At 48.0% G+C, this 14,381-nt stretch overlaps 1 protein-coding gene across 1 annotated transcript; it reads left to right on the plus strand.

Moving 5' to 3' along the window:
- The first annotated feature begins 241 nt into the window (after window positions 1–241).
- Window positions 242–6,651, plus strand: LOC122376220 (alpha-1-macroglobulin-like). The gene is made up of 6 exons (XM_043356005.1): window positions 242–412; window positions 775–942; window positions 1,192–1,272; window positions 1,400–1,598; window positions 4,861–5,033; window positions 6,229–6,651. The coding sequence occupies exons 1-6, from the start codon at window positions 290–292 to the stop codon at window positions 6,289–6,291; spliced, it is 807 nt and encodes a 268-aa protein (XP_043211940.1). The 5' UTR covers window positions 242–289; the 3' UTR covers window positions 6,292–6,651.
- Window positions 6,652–14,381: the final 7,730 nt, after the last annotated feature.

Consider the following 14,381-nt stretch of genomic DNA (forward strand, 5'->3'; position numbering starts at 1 on the left):
AGAGAGAGGAGAGAGAGAGAGAGAGAGAGAGAGAGAGAGAGAGAGGAAGAGGAGAGAGGAGAGAGGAGAGAGAGAGAGAGAGAGAGTGACTTTCGCTTACTAGTTTCTGACGTAACAATGGCAGAAGAAGTGATATAACACAGTTTTGTTTTCTCCATTTCGATGGTGTTCAACCAGCGCAAGTGACGGACCTGAATACCCTCACTGCTATGTATTGGTGATAGCGGAATTATCCACTGACGTCACGCGTCTCCTTTCAGACGGTGTGCGGCCGGCGGCGGATCTAGAGATGACGTCATACATCACTCGGTCTCTGATCGACCTGTCAGGAACGGAGAACTTGCTCACTGCCCAAAAGGCTGTGAAGTGGATACAAGAGCAGCGGTCCACGCTGTTCTTTAAATCACCTCAGGTCAGACCTCAAACAATGAGGCTGGGTAAAATTGTCCATAAGACCATTTGAGTTGGAGATAGGTCCGGCGACAGTTATCAGAACAATATTCTTATTGGATGTCGCGGCTATTTTATGAAACACATAACATAGTTGCTAGTCAAGTAATCACATAATTCATAGGTAAAAAGAATGGTCTTTTATGATTCAGCAGTCAATATCACCAGTGCTGAGGATTGGTCCAAGTAGGAACGTGGATATTGAGTGTGTCTCATTTTGTATAGGTTTCAACAGTTATGCACGTCGCCAGAACCCCTGAAAATAAGTTTTTACAGTTTGGCATTCAAGCCCGCCCGTCTACTGACTCTATGCTGGGCCGGCAGGCGACAGCGGCATCTCTCGAGGCACTGGCGGCGTTCGCGCGTCGAACGTACAGCTCACAGGGACGGTCCGAAGTGTCGGTAACAATCGGCAACTCGCATCCGTTCTACGTGCCTGTGGACGCCCACAGGAGACTCCTCCACCAGACGTACCGGGTCACGAACGTAGAGGTCAGTCGCATTCACTGACGCCCCGGAAAGTGTCGAGCGATATTCACTGGCGCCTCACTGGAATCGAGCATTACATATCAGGTTTCCTTATGAGAATGTTTTTATGCTGATATGCTGAAATACTCAGCCATATTTTCGATACGTAACGCGACGCATCACGTGACTTTATAATCACAGTGGATATAAATCTATTGATTTTACCAGGTTTTGATAGTAAGATTCTAACACCAGTTTCTTTTCGTCTTTCAGTTGCCGACCCGTGTCCACTTCGAGGTCACTGAAGGCTGCGTGACCTTGAAGACATCACTTCGCTACGCGAGTACCTTGAAGGTGAATGTTTAATTGAGCCGAAATAAAAGAAAAAAAAGCAGAAAAATCGTGCTGGAATTAAATAAAAGCTCGTCATCGTAGTAATGACTACTTTCCAGTGTTTTCACTTGTTCTCTGATGTTCTCAGTTTCCGGCGCCGTCGTTCGAGCTGACCGCTGCTGCTACTGAGCGGCCGTCCAACACTCCAGGAAGCACGTTCACAATCTCCACGTGCCTGGCCGTGAAGCCGTTCCTCAATCACGTCGACGCCGCCACTGTCATCGTGAATTTGCCCTCTGGATATGTGGCTGCGAGCGCCAGCCTCCGCGCGCAACGATATGAACGCAGTAAGAAAAGCTGGCCTGGGACAAGAGGAAGGAGTCGACACCGTTCCGTGCTTCTATCCTCAGTATACTGAAATCCTTCTCCTCCACGCCGCAACCCCCTTCCGGGCTGGACAGGCAACTTTATCTCGTGCGGGCTGCTCCCTTGGAGCGACACCGCTGCTCCCGAGGGAGCGCACCCCGTAGCCGGGTGCAATGAGTGCCTTGGGGCTGGGTGGCCTGTCTTCTGGACGGGCTCAGCCCCGGCGGCTCACTAGGGTGCCTGCCCAGACCAATGTCTCCCCCTATATCCTATTATCCTTCCGGCTCTGAAATGGTCTCATTGGACCGAAAGGGCCTAATCCAACAAAAAAGAAAAAGAAAAAAAGAAAGAGTCGATAGAATCTTATTTCGAGGATGGTTAGAGCCCGGTTCCGACTACGGTCACTTCAGGCCCAATCAGGCCAGATCAGGCCCAATAATTCCCAAAAAGGCTGGAAAAGGCTTACGGCCTGACGGCATGCTAGTGCGAACCGGAGCAACTGATCCGGCCTGAACTGGCCTGATCAGACCTTCAGGCCAGATCAGGCCGAAGTTAACTTCAAGTCAACTTTTTGCGCCTGATCCGGCCTGATCTGGCCTGACGCTGCGCCCGCCATTTTGAATTTGCATTGGCGCATTTGCGACGTGACAATGCGTGGTATTCGAAATCGTGCCCTTTTTGACACTCTGCAAAATAAAAGTGCCTATTTATATAAATGCACACAAAAAAAACAGACCCAGTATGAATTAGGCACGAGACGTTGCGCATGGTCCTTTTTTATTTGATTTTTATTGTGGCCTAATTTGTGTCATTTCGGGCTTTGAAGGATGAATAACTCCCATGGTTGCTATACTGATTGCTGTTTTGTTTAAATTAATTATGAACGTTGGTTTCGACAAGTCCAACATTATTTCAACCAAATTAGCGTTTCTTTTAAAATTGATTCCAAAAAATAATGTGGTACTCATCAATATCGTAGCAAGATAACCATTCAAGCTTACGAGAAATAAATCGGGCTATGGTGGAAGATCCAGGTTCAAGACAGCCTTTACAGCCGCCTGACCTGTCGAGCATCAGAAATCCAGCTCGTCCACCTTCCCCGTCTGAGCTCCCGGGCCGGGAGACCTAGCTTAGAACAGTAACGGATGGCTGCGCCTGATATGAGCCGCTCCAGCAAACACCAGGGAGGGATGAAAGTAAACTTTTGGAAGGTTTGCTCGAGAAGGACACTCGCTCTCGGTCGCCCTCGATGCCACGAACCTCTGCCGAGCTGTTGCGGTGTCTTCTGCGGCAACTAAACTCATCGTCGCCGGCACCGAACAGGCTTCCGCTACCTCTCCTAGATCCCGTGACTTTCTGTTATGACTCGGACTGTATGGAACCAACCGCTACTCCATTCGCCCCGCTGGACCCCACGGCACAAAAGGACCTATCCTATATCGAATGGCAGCTTGGCCGGGGAGACTCATTTCCAGACCAAAGAAATTTGACGGGAAGACAAGAAACTAAACTCCTAAGTCGACATGTTCCATGTGCCAGATAAATTTGTGGCGGGAAACCACAGCGGGTACCTATGTGTGAGCAAAAAGCAAACCTTGTTTAGGTCAAGCTAATCGAGACCCTAAACGTGCATGATGACATGAAAAGAGTCATAAACAACGGGCTCTTATTTCTCGGAGCTGAGTTGCGTCAATGCTTATATCTTTGTTAGTGTGGTAATTGTCTGCAAAGCACATAAGAACCTACAACATAAGAACATGCATGTCTTTTCTGTTTTCTTTTAGCCACTTCTTAGATTTTCGATAAAAATCATGTTTTTATTACTTAAAACCACATTAAAACATGTTACGCAGTATGATTAAGATTATCGGTTTAAGGTTTTCATTATATAGAACGATTATACCAGTAAAACGTCTTTGGAGCTGACAAACGGGCGAGCACGAGAGTTGAGCTCATCAAGCGAGGAAGTGCGAAACAATACCTATTCCAACTGACTTGTGCGGGACACGCTTCTAACCAGTCCGTAACCAGTCCGCAATCGGACCACCCGTTCTCGAGATGTAGAAGCAGCAGTCTGCACGTGCGCACGTGCATACTGGACCCCAACTGACTTGTGTGGGACACCCTTCTAGTCGATCTCTAACGGTGTACCAAATTTGAGAGCAATCGGCCCAGCCGTTCTTGAGATGTGGAAGCGGTCCCTGCACGACGCACGTGCGCACGTGCAGTAGGACCCCAAATGTGAAACGTTGAAATGCATTGTCCGGTGGACGCCTACCGACATATGAAGCTCCAGCGCAATCGTCCCAGCATTTACCTAGTTGTTGTAATGAGAGCGAATTTGACACCTCTTCATTTTGCACGTGGCACGTGCAGGGGAAGGGGCAACAAACATGCATCGAGAGTACATAGTCTGGTATGGGAAGAAGATACCAAAAGAGACTATGGGTCGATCGCCACAGATTTGGCTGAGATATGAGCCTATCAAAATCGTTACTTTGACCGAGCGAAACAACTATGAAACCCTTGACTTCACATGTGCCACGACAGTCACTTCGATGCATCATGAGTAGTCAATTTCGAGCTGGAAGGGATGGGGATGAGGCTATACTTAACAAAAAAAAAGACCATAGGTCAATCGGCCCAACGGCTGCTGAGATAAAAGTCTCGCATAAGCGTTACAAGCTGCGCCAAACCGGGCCGGGCTGCTCATGCTCAGACTTGTAAGCTATTTAGAAAATCGCAATTCGCTCTCGCTGGTAAAAAAAAAAACACGCACACATTTAAAAGATATTTGGTGAGGCAGACCGACGGCCTGACGCCTGACGTCTGGCGTCTGGCGTCCCATACGGTCTGATCAGGCCGAGCGTCCGACGTTCAACTTTGGCCTGAACGCCTGATTGGGCCTGATCTGGCCTGATCTGGCCTGATGTGGCCTGATGTGGCCTGAAGCAACCTCATAGTCGGAACCGGGCTTAAGAGGACTGTAACTGCCTATTACTTCTTCTAGTATTACTTCCTTTTGTTATATCCTATTACTTTTTCTATCTTATTTCTATTATTCTCACGAATAAGAGAAACTAAAACTTGTTTTAACTTGTTCAAGAAACAACTATAGATAGCTTGTTCTTGTCAAATCCCTAGATAAATTGGAGATGCGGAAATTTTTCATCCCTTTACCATTGCTGTATTTTACTATTAACGACACAATTTTGATATCTCCCCGACCCCCGTGTCTTGCAGTAATCAAAGACTTCAAGCTGCCTGTTGACGCTGTGGAAGTGACCATGAAGGACATCACCCAGGAAAACAAGTGCTTTAGCTTCCGTATCGTTCGCGAATCAATTGTCGAAAACCTGAAGCCGGCCAAGGTCCACGTCTTCGATTTTTATGAGCCCGGCCATCAGGCCCAGACGGTACGTGCGGAGCTTGATGTTAACAGACAATGGCTAACACAAAGGCTTTTAGTTCGATTCTGAACCACTTGTATCTCATTGGGTTGTCTCTACATCTACGTCTTGTTTTCTTAACCCGCGCACCGACGGGGGTCTGCGCCAACTTAGTACCGACGGGGGGGGGGGGGGCGGATGACCGACCCCCCCCTGAGATCTCGAGAACGAAGCAAGATAGCGACAAGCGGTAAACGGCATCGGATATGCACGGTCAAGATCTACAATTTTTACTAAGGTCATTTTCAGGTCAGGTCAAAGATGACGTCACAGGGGTCGAAAAAGTCAAAATGGCGGCGCTAAATATGGAGAGAGTTTTTCTCGAATAACTTTCGAATTAGTCAAGATAGGAACAAACTAAGGTCATCATAGTGATCCTCTCGTCAATCCGCATCGAATGATATATATGTTGACCTCGAAAGGCCAAGGTCAAAGGTTGACCTCAGGTCACGTGACCTCGAGGTCATCATGTATATCATTCGATGCGTCTTGACGAGCTGAACACAATGAGACCATCCACGCGTCTGTATCTTGTTCCTGTACGGAGTTATTGGCCAAAAACCTTTGGTGACCTTTGATGACGTCACATGACCTCACAGGTGCCCAACAGCAAAACAGACCTCAAGGTAGTGAAGGTTGATCGTATATGAAGTCATGTATGGTATATGGGGCCATTCCGACCCGTTTTAGTGGTAAAAACAGGGAGTTGATTTTTCCCCCATTGACTTATAATGGGGAGGTCGCGAAATTGACCTGACCTTAGGTCACCGATATCAAAATTCCGAGATATACAAATTGTAGCTACTAATGACCTAATAACATCCTGCGACTTTCAAAGGCCTCCGACATCTACTGTAGCTCTGGCACGGTGACAAAGTTGCAAAAAAGTGACTTGAGGTTGGGTCATTCAAAGTGACCTGGTGACCTGACCTTGAAAGGTAGGAGGTTCAAACTTGCACACCATGTGTAAAATTGATAAGGGAATAGTCATACCAAATTTCGCGGCGCTACGCGCCGCGGTTTTCCCGCTATTCGCGAAAAACCTCAGGGGGGGGGGCGGATATCCGCCCCCCCCGTCGGTGCGCGGGTTAAGTTCATCTTGTGAAAGGGCGGAGTCTAAACGAATTACTAAAATATTTAACGTTGCAATCCCTGTTCGCAGGAGTACACGATACAGCAGAGCAGCGTGGTTTCTCAGCAGTCGCCAAATCTCCGAGTCTACTGAGGCCTTGTGAAGATAATCTCCCGATTGAAGATGATTGGATGACACCGACACGCACTCCTTTTGCTCCATTGGCGTTGTGTAATTTGTCTGCGATCTTTTTTTTTGGGGGGGGGGGCATGCTATTACAGGCCTTTATTCATAGTTTTGAAAGGGAATAAACATTTCTGGGGGTTGTAGATAGTTCAACTCATATGTAAACATGCTAAACAAGAGTCCAATAGGGTAAGTTTTAGGGACATGTTTGTTAATCTTGGAATTTAGCCATTCTGGAGCCTCTCTGCGAATTTTGAAGCAACGCTATGTTACGTGACTTTTTCGGATTTATTGAATAGGTATTCTTGAATACATGGTTAATGGATACTTCATTGTGTTAATGACTCAAACCAGTCAATCTTCTTTGCCACGGCCTCTCGCGACTCGCACCTACCAGAGAACAGAAAAACGTCTTCGTCTCGCAGCATAAAACACTCATGCTGTTAGATAGGTAGATAGAAGAAATTCACTTCATTTATCAGGACACACCCATAACAACATAGCCAATCGGTGCAAAGGCTTTTGCTTAACTTGCAGCACCTCTCGGCTAACGTCAGAATAGCTAGTGACACTCTTCCACTGCACGCACGCCCCCGCAGCACCGCCGCCACGCCGCCTAAACAGCACCCACCGCCGAACCGCCCGACCGCTCCGGCTCCGGCCGGCCCGAGGGGCCAGCCCGCCATACCGATGTTCATGACCTTGTATTGTATTGTATTGTATTGTATTGTATTACCTTCATGGACAATCCACGCGGGGCGGGGCGATTACAGTCCAGATCTCAATGCCCTAGATACCTTCTTTTTGTCTGCGTAGGCTTCGTGCAAGTGGAACCGTGCTTCATCAAACTTGGCTAAATGGATGCGCTCCATGACTCCAGTAGGAATGACACAGTTTTGAGTACGTATACTAGCGCTCTTAGTGACAAGCCCATGACTTACCTGGCTGGAGCGGACTGTCTGGAGTCTGGAGCGAATTGTCTGAAGTCTGGAGCGGACTGTCCGTAGTTTGATCACGTGCTCTGGTTTCTGCGTCAGAAGAGTAATCGACGTCATTTTCACCATCGTCGATTTGCGTGCGGTGCTTGCACCTTTTATAACTTTTGTGGAGGATCCTTTTGTCTTATCAGTCTAGCCTGGTCCTTCAACGTGACTGTCATTTCAACAGCATAGCTAGTAGCAAGTAAATGGGAAAGTACTTGTATGAACAGCATTATGACATATACTTATTTTTAAAGATAACCTTACGAGTACAGCCCACCGCTAAAATAATGTTCGGCTTTACCAATCTCAACGGATGGCTTTGACCGGCGATTTTTTAATGCGGAGTGATCGAAAAGATTAAAGAAGACGTCAATAGATAAAGTTGCAGCTGCAAGGGTGACGATGCGTGTAAGCAACGTTATTCAAAGTTTCATTGTAGTCTGGCTAATCGCTCCTAAGCTTTAGAAGCAGAACATACCCATGACTGAAACCGCACATTACTTCTGCTGTGGACTGTACCTTCAATGCTAGCGAAATGCGAAAGGCTCCAAAATCAATCACAAAATGAATACATTTCAGATACGGTCCTGCATCAGTTCAGAATCGCAAATTAAGTCATTTTGTCACAGACTTGCAACAGTGCCAGAATATATCGATAACGGCTAAGCTAGAAAATCATAGATTGGTAAATTCTCGGGCAGAACAGACAACTATCTTAGTTCGATACGATCGCAAGGTACCAGTACTCGTACCTACCCTTTCATGCAAACCTTAGAATATGCCTATGGGCTATGTGTCCACAATTTACGCATTAATTCATCCCTAACATCTATCAACCTTTATACTACTCCACCATCCGCCACCTGCTGGGTGACGAGTCACCCTGGGTTTTATCCGGCAGCATCTTTTCTTACATTTCATCAGTTTTCCTGTGATATACTCGTTTTACTAGTACAACGTATCTCAACTAGTTCTAGCCTTCTTCAGTTCGTCAGTTCTCTGTTGACATATCCGCTTTACCAGTACAGCGTTATGGGCGCAAAATGACCACCGCAGTCGACGCGCCCGTAAACCCTAATAAGCAAACAAACAAACCACTAGCATCCAGTCATCTTTTCAACCATCGAGCCATGCGATCAGTCAAACAGCCAACCATCCATGTACTCACACATCACTCAGCTATGGATAAATAATTTCACAATTCAGTCATCAAAACCATTATCTTGCATAAAAATATACTTTACCTTATCAGTAAACCATTCACTCAAACCTCGAACCGAACCATTCAATTATCACAGCGTCCAAATATCTTTAGTTCCCCTCTGATCTTGGATGACAGTAGCCGATTTCACGACGGCCATCTGGTACACATTTGGTTCACATCTGGTGCAGATTAGGTGCAGATTTGGTCAAATTAGGTTCAGTGTGTCTCTTAGTAGCTATCAGCTAGGGTTGCGCTAATTGCTTATATGCCTGCTTTGTCATATTATCAGAGAGCATCATCGATTAACCCGCGCCCGGCTGGGGGTCCTGGATTTCCACGCCCTGCTGGGGGGGGGGGGGGTGACTCGGCTCCTGGGCCACGTAGCGATACGCAGAAGGCGGCGTTCGAAAGAGCGCCAAAAATAATGACGAAATCACTTCGGTCACTTTTTTGGTCAGGTCAAAGGTCAGGTCACCAGAGGTCATTGAAGGCAAAATTTCGCCGATTTCCAGGTCGAATGTCGACATTTTCCTAGAAGCCAACGCATAACTCGGGAACCAATAGAGCTACAGCGCCGCGGAAAAGCGCATTCGATAGCCGCCCTATTAACGCCCTTTCTGAGTAATTCTCTCAGATTTGACCTAACGTCAACGGTTTTCCCTGCAGGGGGCAAAAACTGCAAAAATAGCCGATTTTTCGAAAACAGTTTTTATGCAATAACTTTTGACCCAAGCCTTGTACGAGCTTACTTTTACCGGCATCGTGTTCCTCTCGTCAAGACGCATCGAATGAACTATAATTTGACCTTGAAAGGTCAGCTTGAAAATTTGACCTCAGGTCAAGGTCATGACCTGACCGGAAAGGGTCATGCTGCATATCTGATATCAGTCGATCCGTATCGTCGAGCTGAGCACATCTAAGGCGTTTTCACCGCTCTAGCATGCCTCTATCAAAAGTTATTTGCAAAAAACTGTTAGACACCGTTCGTGACCTGAGATGACCTCAGGGGCATACATAGGGGTCACGGACACCATTGTCATGTTCAGTGTGTCTAAACCACTTGTAATTCAGTGTTTGGGAGTGTTTATAATGTCTTTCGTCCAAAAGAGGCGCATTTCAATTTTGTCTCATTGACTTATAATGGGAGGTCGCAAAATTGACCTGACCTTAGGTCACCGATATAAAAATTCCGAGATATATATTTGATAGATACTGTTACCCTTATCAATCGCTGAAAGTTTCAAAGCGATCAGTCACTCAATGTAGCTATAGCAGACATTGAAACTTTTTATGAGATGAGGTTACTTCAAGTGACCTGGTGACCTGACCTTGAATGACCTTGGTCTGAAATTTTCACAACATATGAAGAATCGATGTATGATAAGGTGTACCAAAAACGGCGGCGCTTCGCGCTGCCGTTTTTGAGATATTCGCAAAAAACCACAAGGGGGGTGTTCAAACACCCCCCAGCAGGGCGCGGGTTAAAACACTGAAATGAATTCATGAAATGAAGATAGTTGCTGTAAAATAGATTAGGTGCAGATTTGGTCAAATTAGTTGCACTCGCCGGATAGTCCGTCGTGAAAACGGCTAGTATCGGCGAAATTATCTTGAAATTGCGCCGCAGCATACAAATTGAAGGTTGTGGGTGGGTGTTACATTAACCCTCACCCGCACATGCCATTTTCCCATCCTAGAACGCACATGGGGGGGGATGCCACCCCCCACGCCATTTCTTTCCTGTTGGAGATAGAGCTTTGCGGTAAAGACCAAAAAGATTCGTTGGGAAGAAACGAATACAATGATACCCAGTTTTACCTTCTCAGGTCAGTCATTGACCTTCCAGGTCAGGTCAAACTAAACATTGTTGCTGTTTTGGGTCACCGTTGGAATATCAAGTGGGTGGGGGAGGGAGAGGTGTTGCCACCCCCTCCCCCCACGGGGACATAGTTTGCTGCTCTGCACGAAACATTTTGAAAGATAGAGGCTTGGTTTTTCGTATGGCTGCTTTTCTATTTTTTCTGTGTCCACTAAAAATTTCAAGTCTCTGTGATTTTGGTTTCGGAGATACGACCTTGTTCTTCAGGTCATGTCATGACCCAAATGATCAATACCCAATATCTTGCGTTGGCTATGGGTCTTGTGAGCTTTTGACACCTTGATTTTTTTTTTTTGCCATCCTTACCTCCCACCTATCATGGAACATGCTGTTCGACGACATACAGATGTCAGGGTCAGGATCAAGGTCAACCTAGGTCATCGAAAAGTATTGCGTTTTAGGCAAGCTGAATTTACTTTTCGTGAAGTTCCTTTGACTGCATTTTGGGTAAAAGCTTCTCATTTCATGAGTTCATGTAGGTAACAGGGACGACATACTCGTAATGAGATAAAACTGAGTACTATTGTATTTGTTTTTACCCAAAGAATCTGTTGGTCTTTACCGCGAAGCTCTATCTCCAGCAGGAACGAAATGGCGCGGGGGGGGGGGGAGTGGCAACCCCCGGCCCCATGTGCGCTCTAGGATGGGAAAATGACATGTGCGGGCGAAGGTTAAACATCTTTGACTGTTCAAGCGACAGATAGTATGGGGCTACCCAACAAAAAAGACTGCATTTCAATCGTCCCAGCAATTTCTGAGAAATAATCCATTAATTGCGTTCCATGCCGGCCCGGGCCAGGCCGCTCATATTAATTTCAATCATTTCTCCGTATACTATGACTAGTTTCACAATAACATCCAGTTTTCAAATACCAACAACGATATCTGTACTCTGTAACATGCAAACCTTCCTTATGAAATAAAACATGCTCAAAGGTCCCGTACCAATTGTTGATTAAGCATTCCACAGCGATCAATCCTATGTCGTCGTCTGGCCAGCGGCTGACTGCAGTTATCTACCGATAAACACAATTCGTCCGAGATCATAAACACCTGCCGCCGACGATGCCACCATCTGAAGACCGACCAACACTGGTGTCAGTGGTGACTGAGGTCCCGGCCCGGCAGCACCACTGGTGACAGCTGATAACGTGTGAGAATCTTAGCCGAGAACTCAGTAAGTTCTCTGCAGCGTTTTGGTTGGTTCTCAGCAGCATCTCGGCCCGCTCTCAGCCACTCGGCAGAGCGCAGACATGAGGCCACCGGTGCTGTTGCCAGCTCTGGTGCTGGTGATGGGCACTAGGGTGTGTCACTAATCGCAATGCAAGGTGCTCCATCGATTTTATTGTGCTCCACTCATGTGGAAAGGGCGTGGCATTGTTAATTTCCCGCAAATTTTAACCCCCAGGCGGCGCCGAGCGAGAGAAGTTTGCCCTATCTCACAACATAGGCGATCTTAGCGCCCCTGGCGGCTGTTTGCGAAACTAACAGGCCGTTGACTGTATGGGCTTATCCCTGCTTTCTGTAAGCGCGTCTAGGGACAAATAATAGTATGGGTAGATTGCAGAGAGTGCAAGCTAATGACGAATACCTATAATGAATGCAATATATTGTCACAGGGGCCCAGGAACATTCTTCAAGTTGGGGTGCAAGCCCAAAATACCTGACATGACGCATATGAAATAGTAGCGTAGTCAGGGGGTCCCAGGAGGCACGTGCCATCTAGTCCCCCCCCCTATCGCATTCAGAGGACCCCTCGGGTCGGAGGGGCTCTGTGGCACCAGTTTACCGCTCAGGGTCTATGCTGGCCATATTTCGATTCAGAAAGAATAGGGCTCGTAACAGCACCTCGTGAGTCCAAAGAAGCCTCACTAAATTGTCCATGAGGGTTACACGCCGGCTTCTGAAGGCTACTGGCGGCCTCTGAGGGCCCTTTACCGGCCTCTTATGGCCGCTAGCGTGCCTCTGAGAGTCCTTGCCGGCCCAAGAGGGGCCATATCTAGGGCCTTACGCCAACCTGTAATCAGTAATGGCCTCACACCAATGTCTCAGACGGCCCCATTACGACGACTGTGAGACTGAGGGCCCTCACTGGTGCTTCTGAGAGCCCACCCGGCCATAAAGACCCCTGCGGTACCAACTGACCTCTGAGGGTCCACGCTGACTATATTTCAGCTGAGAAAGACCTCACAGGTCTCGTAAGAGCACCTCATGAGCCCCTAAGTAGCCACACTAAGATCTCCGTCAGGGTCTACGCCGGCTTCTGAGGATCCCGTAACGGAGACCGTGAGGGCACTCAGCAGGGCCTCTGAGGGTTCACAACCAGCACCTCTGAGAGACCCACACCAGTGGTTCTAAGGGCCCATAAGGACACCACTGAGGGTCCCCCAAGCCAGTGCCACACCATTTATGCAACCCTATATTGGTGGCTCTGAGGTACCCACACCTGCGCCTGTGAGGGTTCGGCAAAAGCATATCTGACGGCCACCTACCTGCAACTCTGAGGGCCCTACATCAGAGACTGAGGGCCGCACCGGCGTCTCAGAGTACCTTGTCGGTATCTAAGGACCCCACAGGGCTTCTGAAGATGCCGCCGGCCTCTGTGGGCCCCTTGCCGGTCTGAGGTCCCCCTCCCCGGTCGTTGAGGGCCCCCTGCCGACTTTTAAAGGGTTCGCACCAGCAGCTCTAAGGGCCACACACCCACATGTAACGGACCCACACCAGTGTCTCTGAGGGTCCACAACGGCGTCTGTATTCTGTGAGGACCCTCACCGGTGCTTATGAGGGATTCACACTAGCACCTCTGAGGGGCCACACGGGCGTATGTGAGGACCCCACACCAGTGCCTCTAAAGGCCCCTAATTGGAGGCTCTGAAGGCCCTGCATCGGTGATACTGAGGGTCCTACCAAAGGCACAACACAAGCCATTAGTCTCCTTCTGAGTCCCACACGCCGCCCTCCCACCATAGGCGGCGGAACGGGGAGGGCACCGGGGCACCGTGCCCCCTCTGATTTGGGCATTTTAACATTAGCCCTATGGGCGTTGCATGGAAAGAATGGGACCAAAAGTCGGCAGTGTCCCCCCCCCCCCTCCACTTAATTGAAGGTGTTCCGCCGCTACTGCCTCCCACCGGAGCGAGTAAACCTGTATCAATCAACGACTTTACCACCGTTGTACGTCATAATGTTCTCATCACGCCAAATCAAATACCATCCGGAACCAAAATGGTCCAGTATAAAATCTGACCTACCAAAGTTATGATCAAGTTCAGATAAAATCAAAGTGGGATGATAATAGCAGGTGTTCTTAAATCGATGCCGAGTCAGCAGAAACCATTCACTTCACATGCAAGAGAAATACCTTGTGCTGATGTTTATACAAAAACAGACATGTAGGTCCATAAAAGGGAGCAGAGATCCTTCATCGTTGCATCAATGTTGAGGGGGCGGCGCCCACTCGGCTCTCAAGTTGGAGGGGGGGGGGGCAAGCGCCCCCACTGCCCCCCCCCCCTGTTCCCCGGGGTCTATGCAGGGAACGACGCTACAAAAAAAAAAACATGAGACACCTAATAGCAGGCACTATAAACATGCGCTCGTACGTATCCCGTCAGACCAGGACGGGGATCGGGGGTAGTACTATGCAATATACATTAACACAGAACTATTTCGTGCTTTAAGATGCATAACATCACATTTTCACCAACATTCTGAGTGCCAGACAAGCCAACAGCAAGGCGTCATTTCGGTAAAATGCATTTAATGATCGTAAGCTCACAAAGCATAGCGGGCGTGTTAGTTCAAAACATTGCCGCTAGGGGCGCTGAGGTCGCTAATGCTGAGAGATAGGCCAAAGTGTCGGCGGTCGGCGCCGCATGGGTGTTAATATTTGGGGGAAATAAAAAATGTCACACGGTTTCTACGTGTCTGGGGCACGATAAAATCAGTGGAGCACCATGTTTTGCGAAAAAAGTGCCCAAAATGACACACCCTA

The sequence above is a fragment of the Amphibalanus amphitrite genome, unplaced genomic scaffold (assembly GCF_019059575.1).
Source record: "Amphibalanus amphitrite isolate SeventyFive unplaced genomic scaffold, NRLGWU_Aamphi_draft 002057F_arrow, whole genome shotgun sequence".
NCBI lineage: Eukaryota > Metazoa > Arthropoda > Thecostraca > Balanomorpha > Balanidae > Amphibalanus > Amphibalanus amphitrite.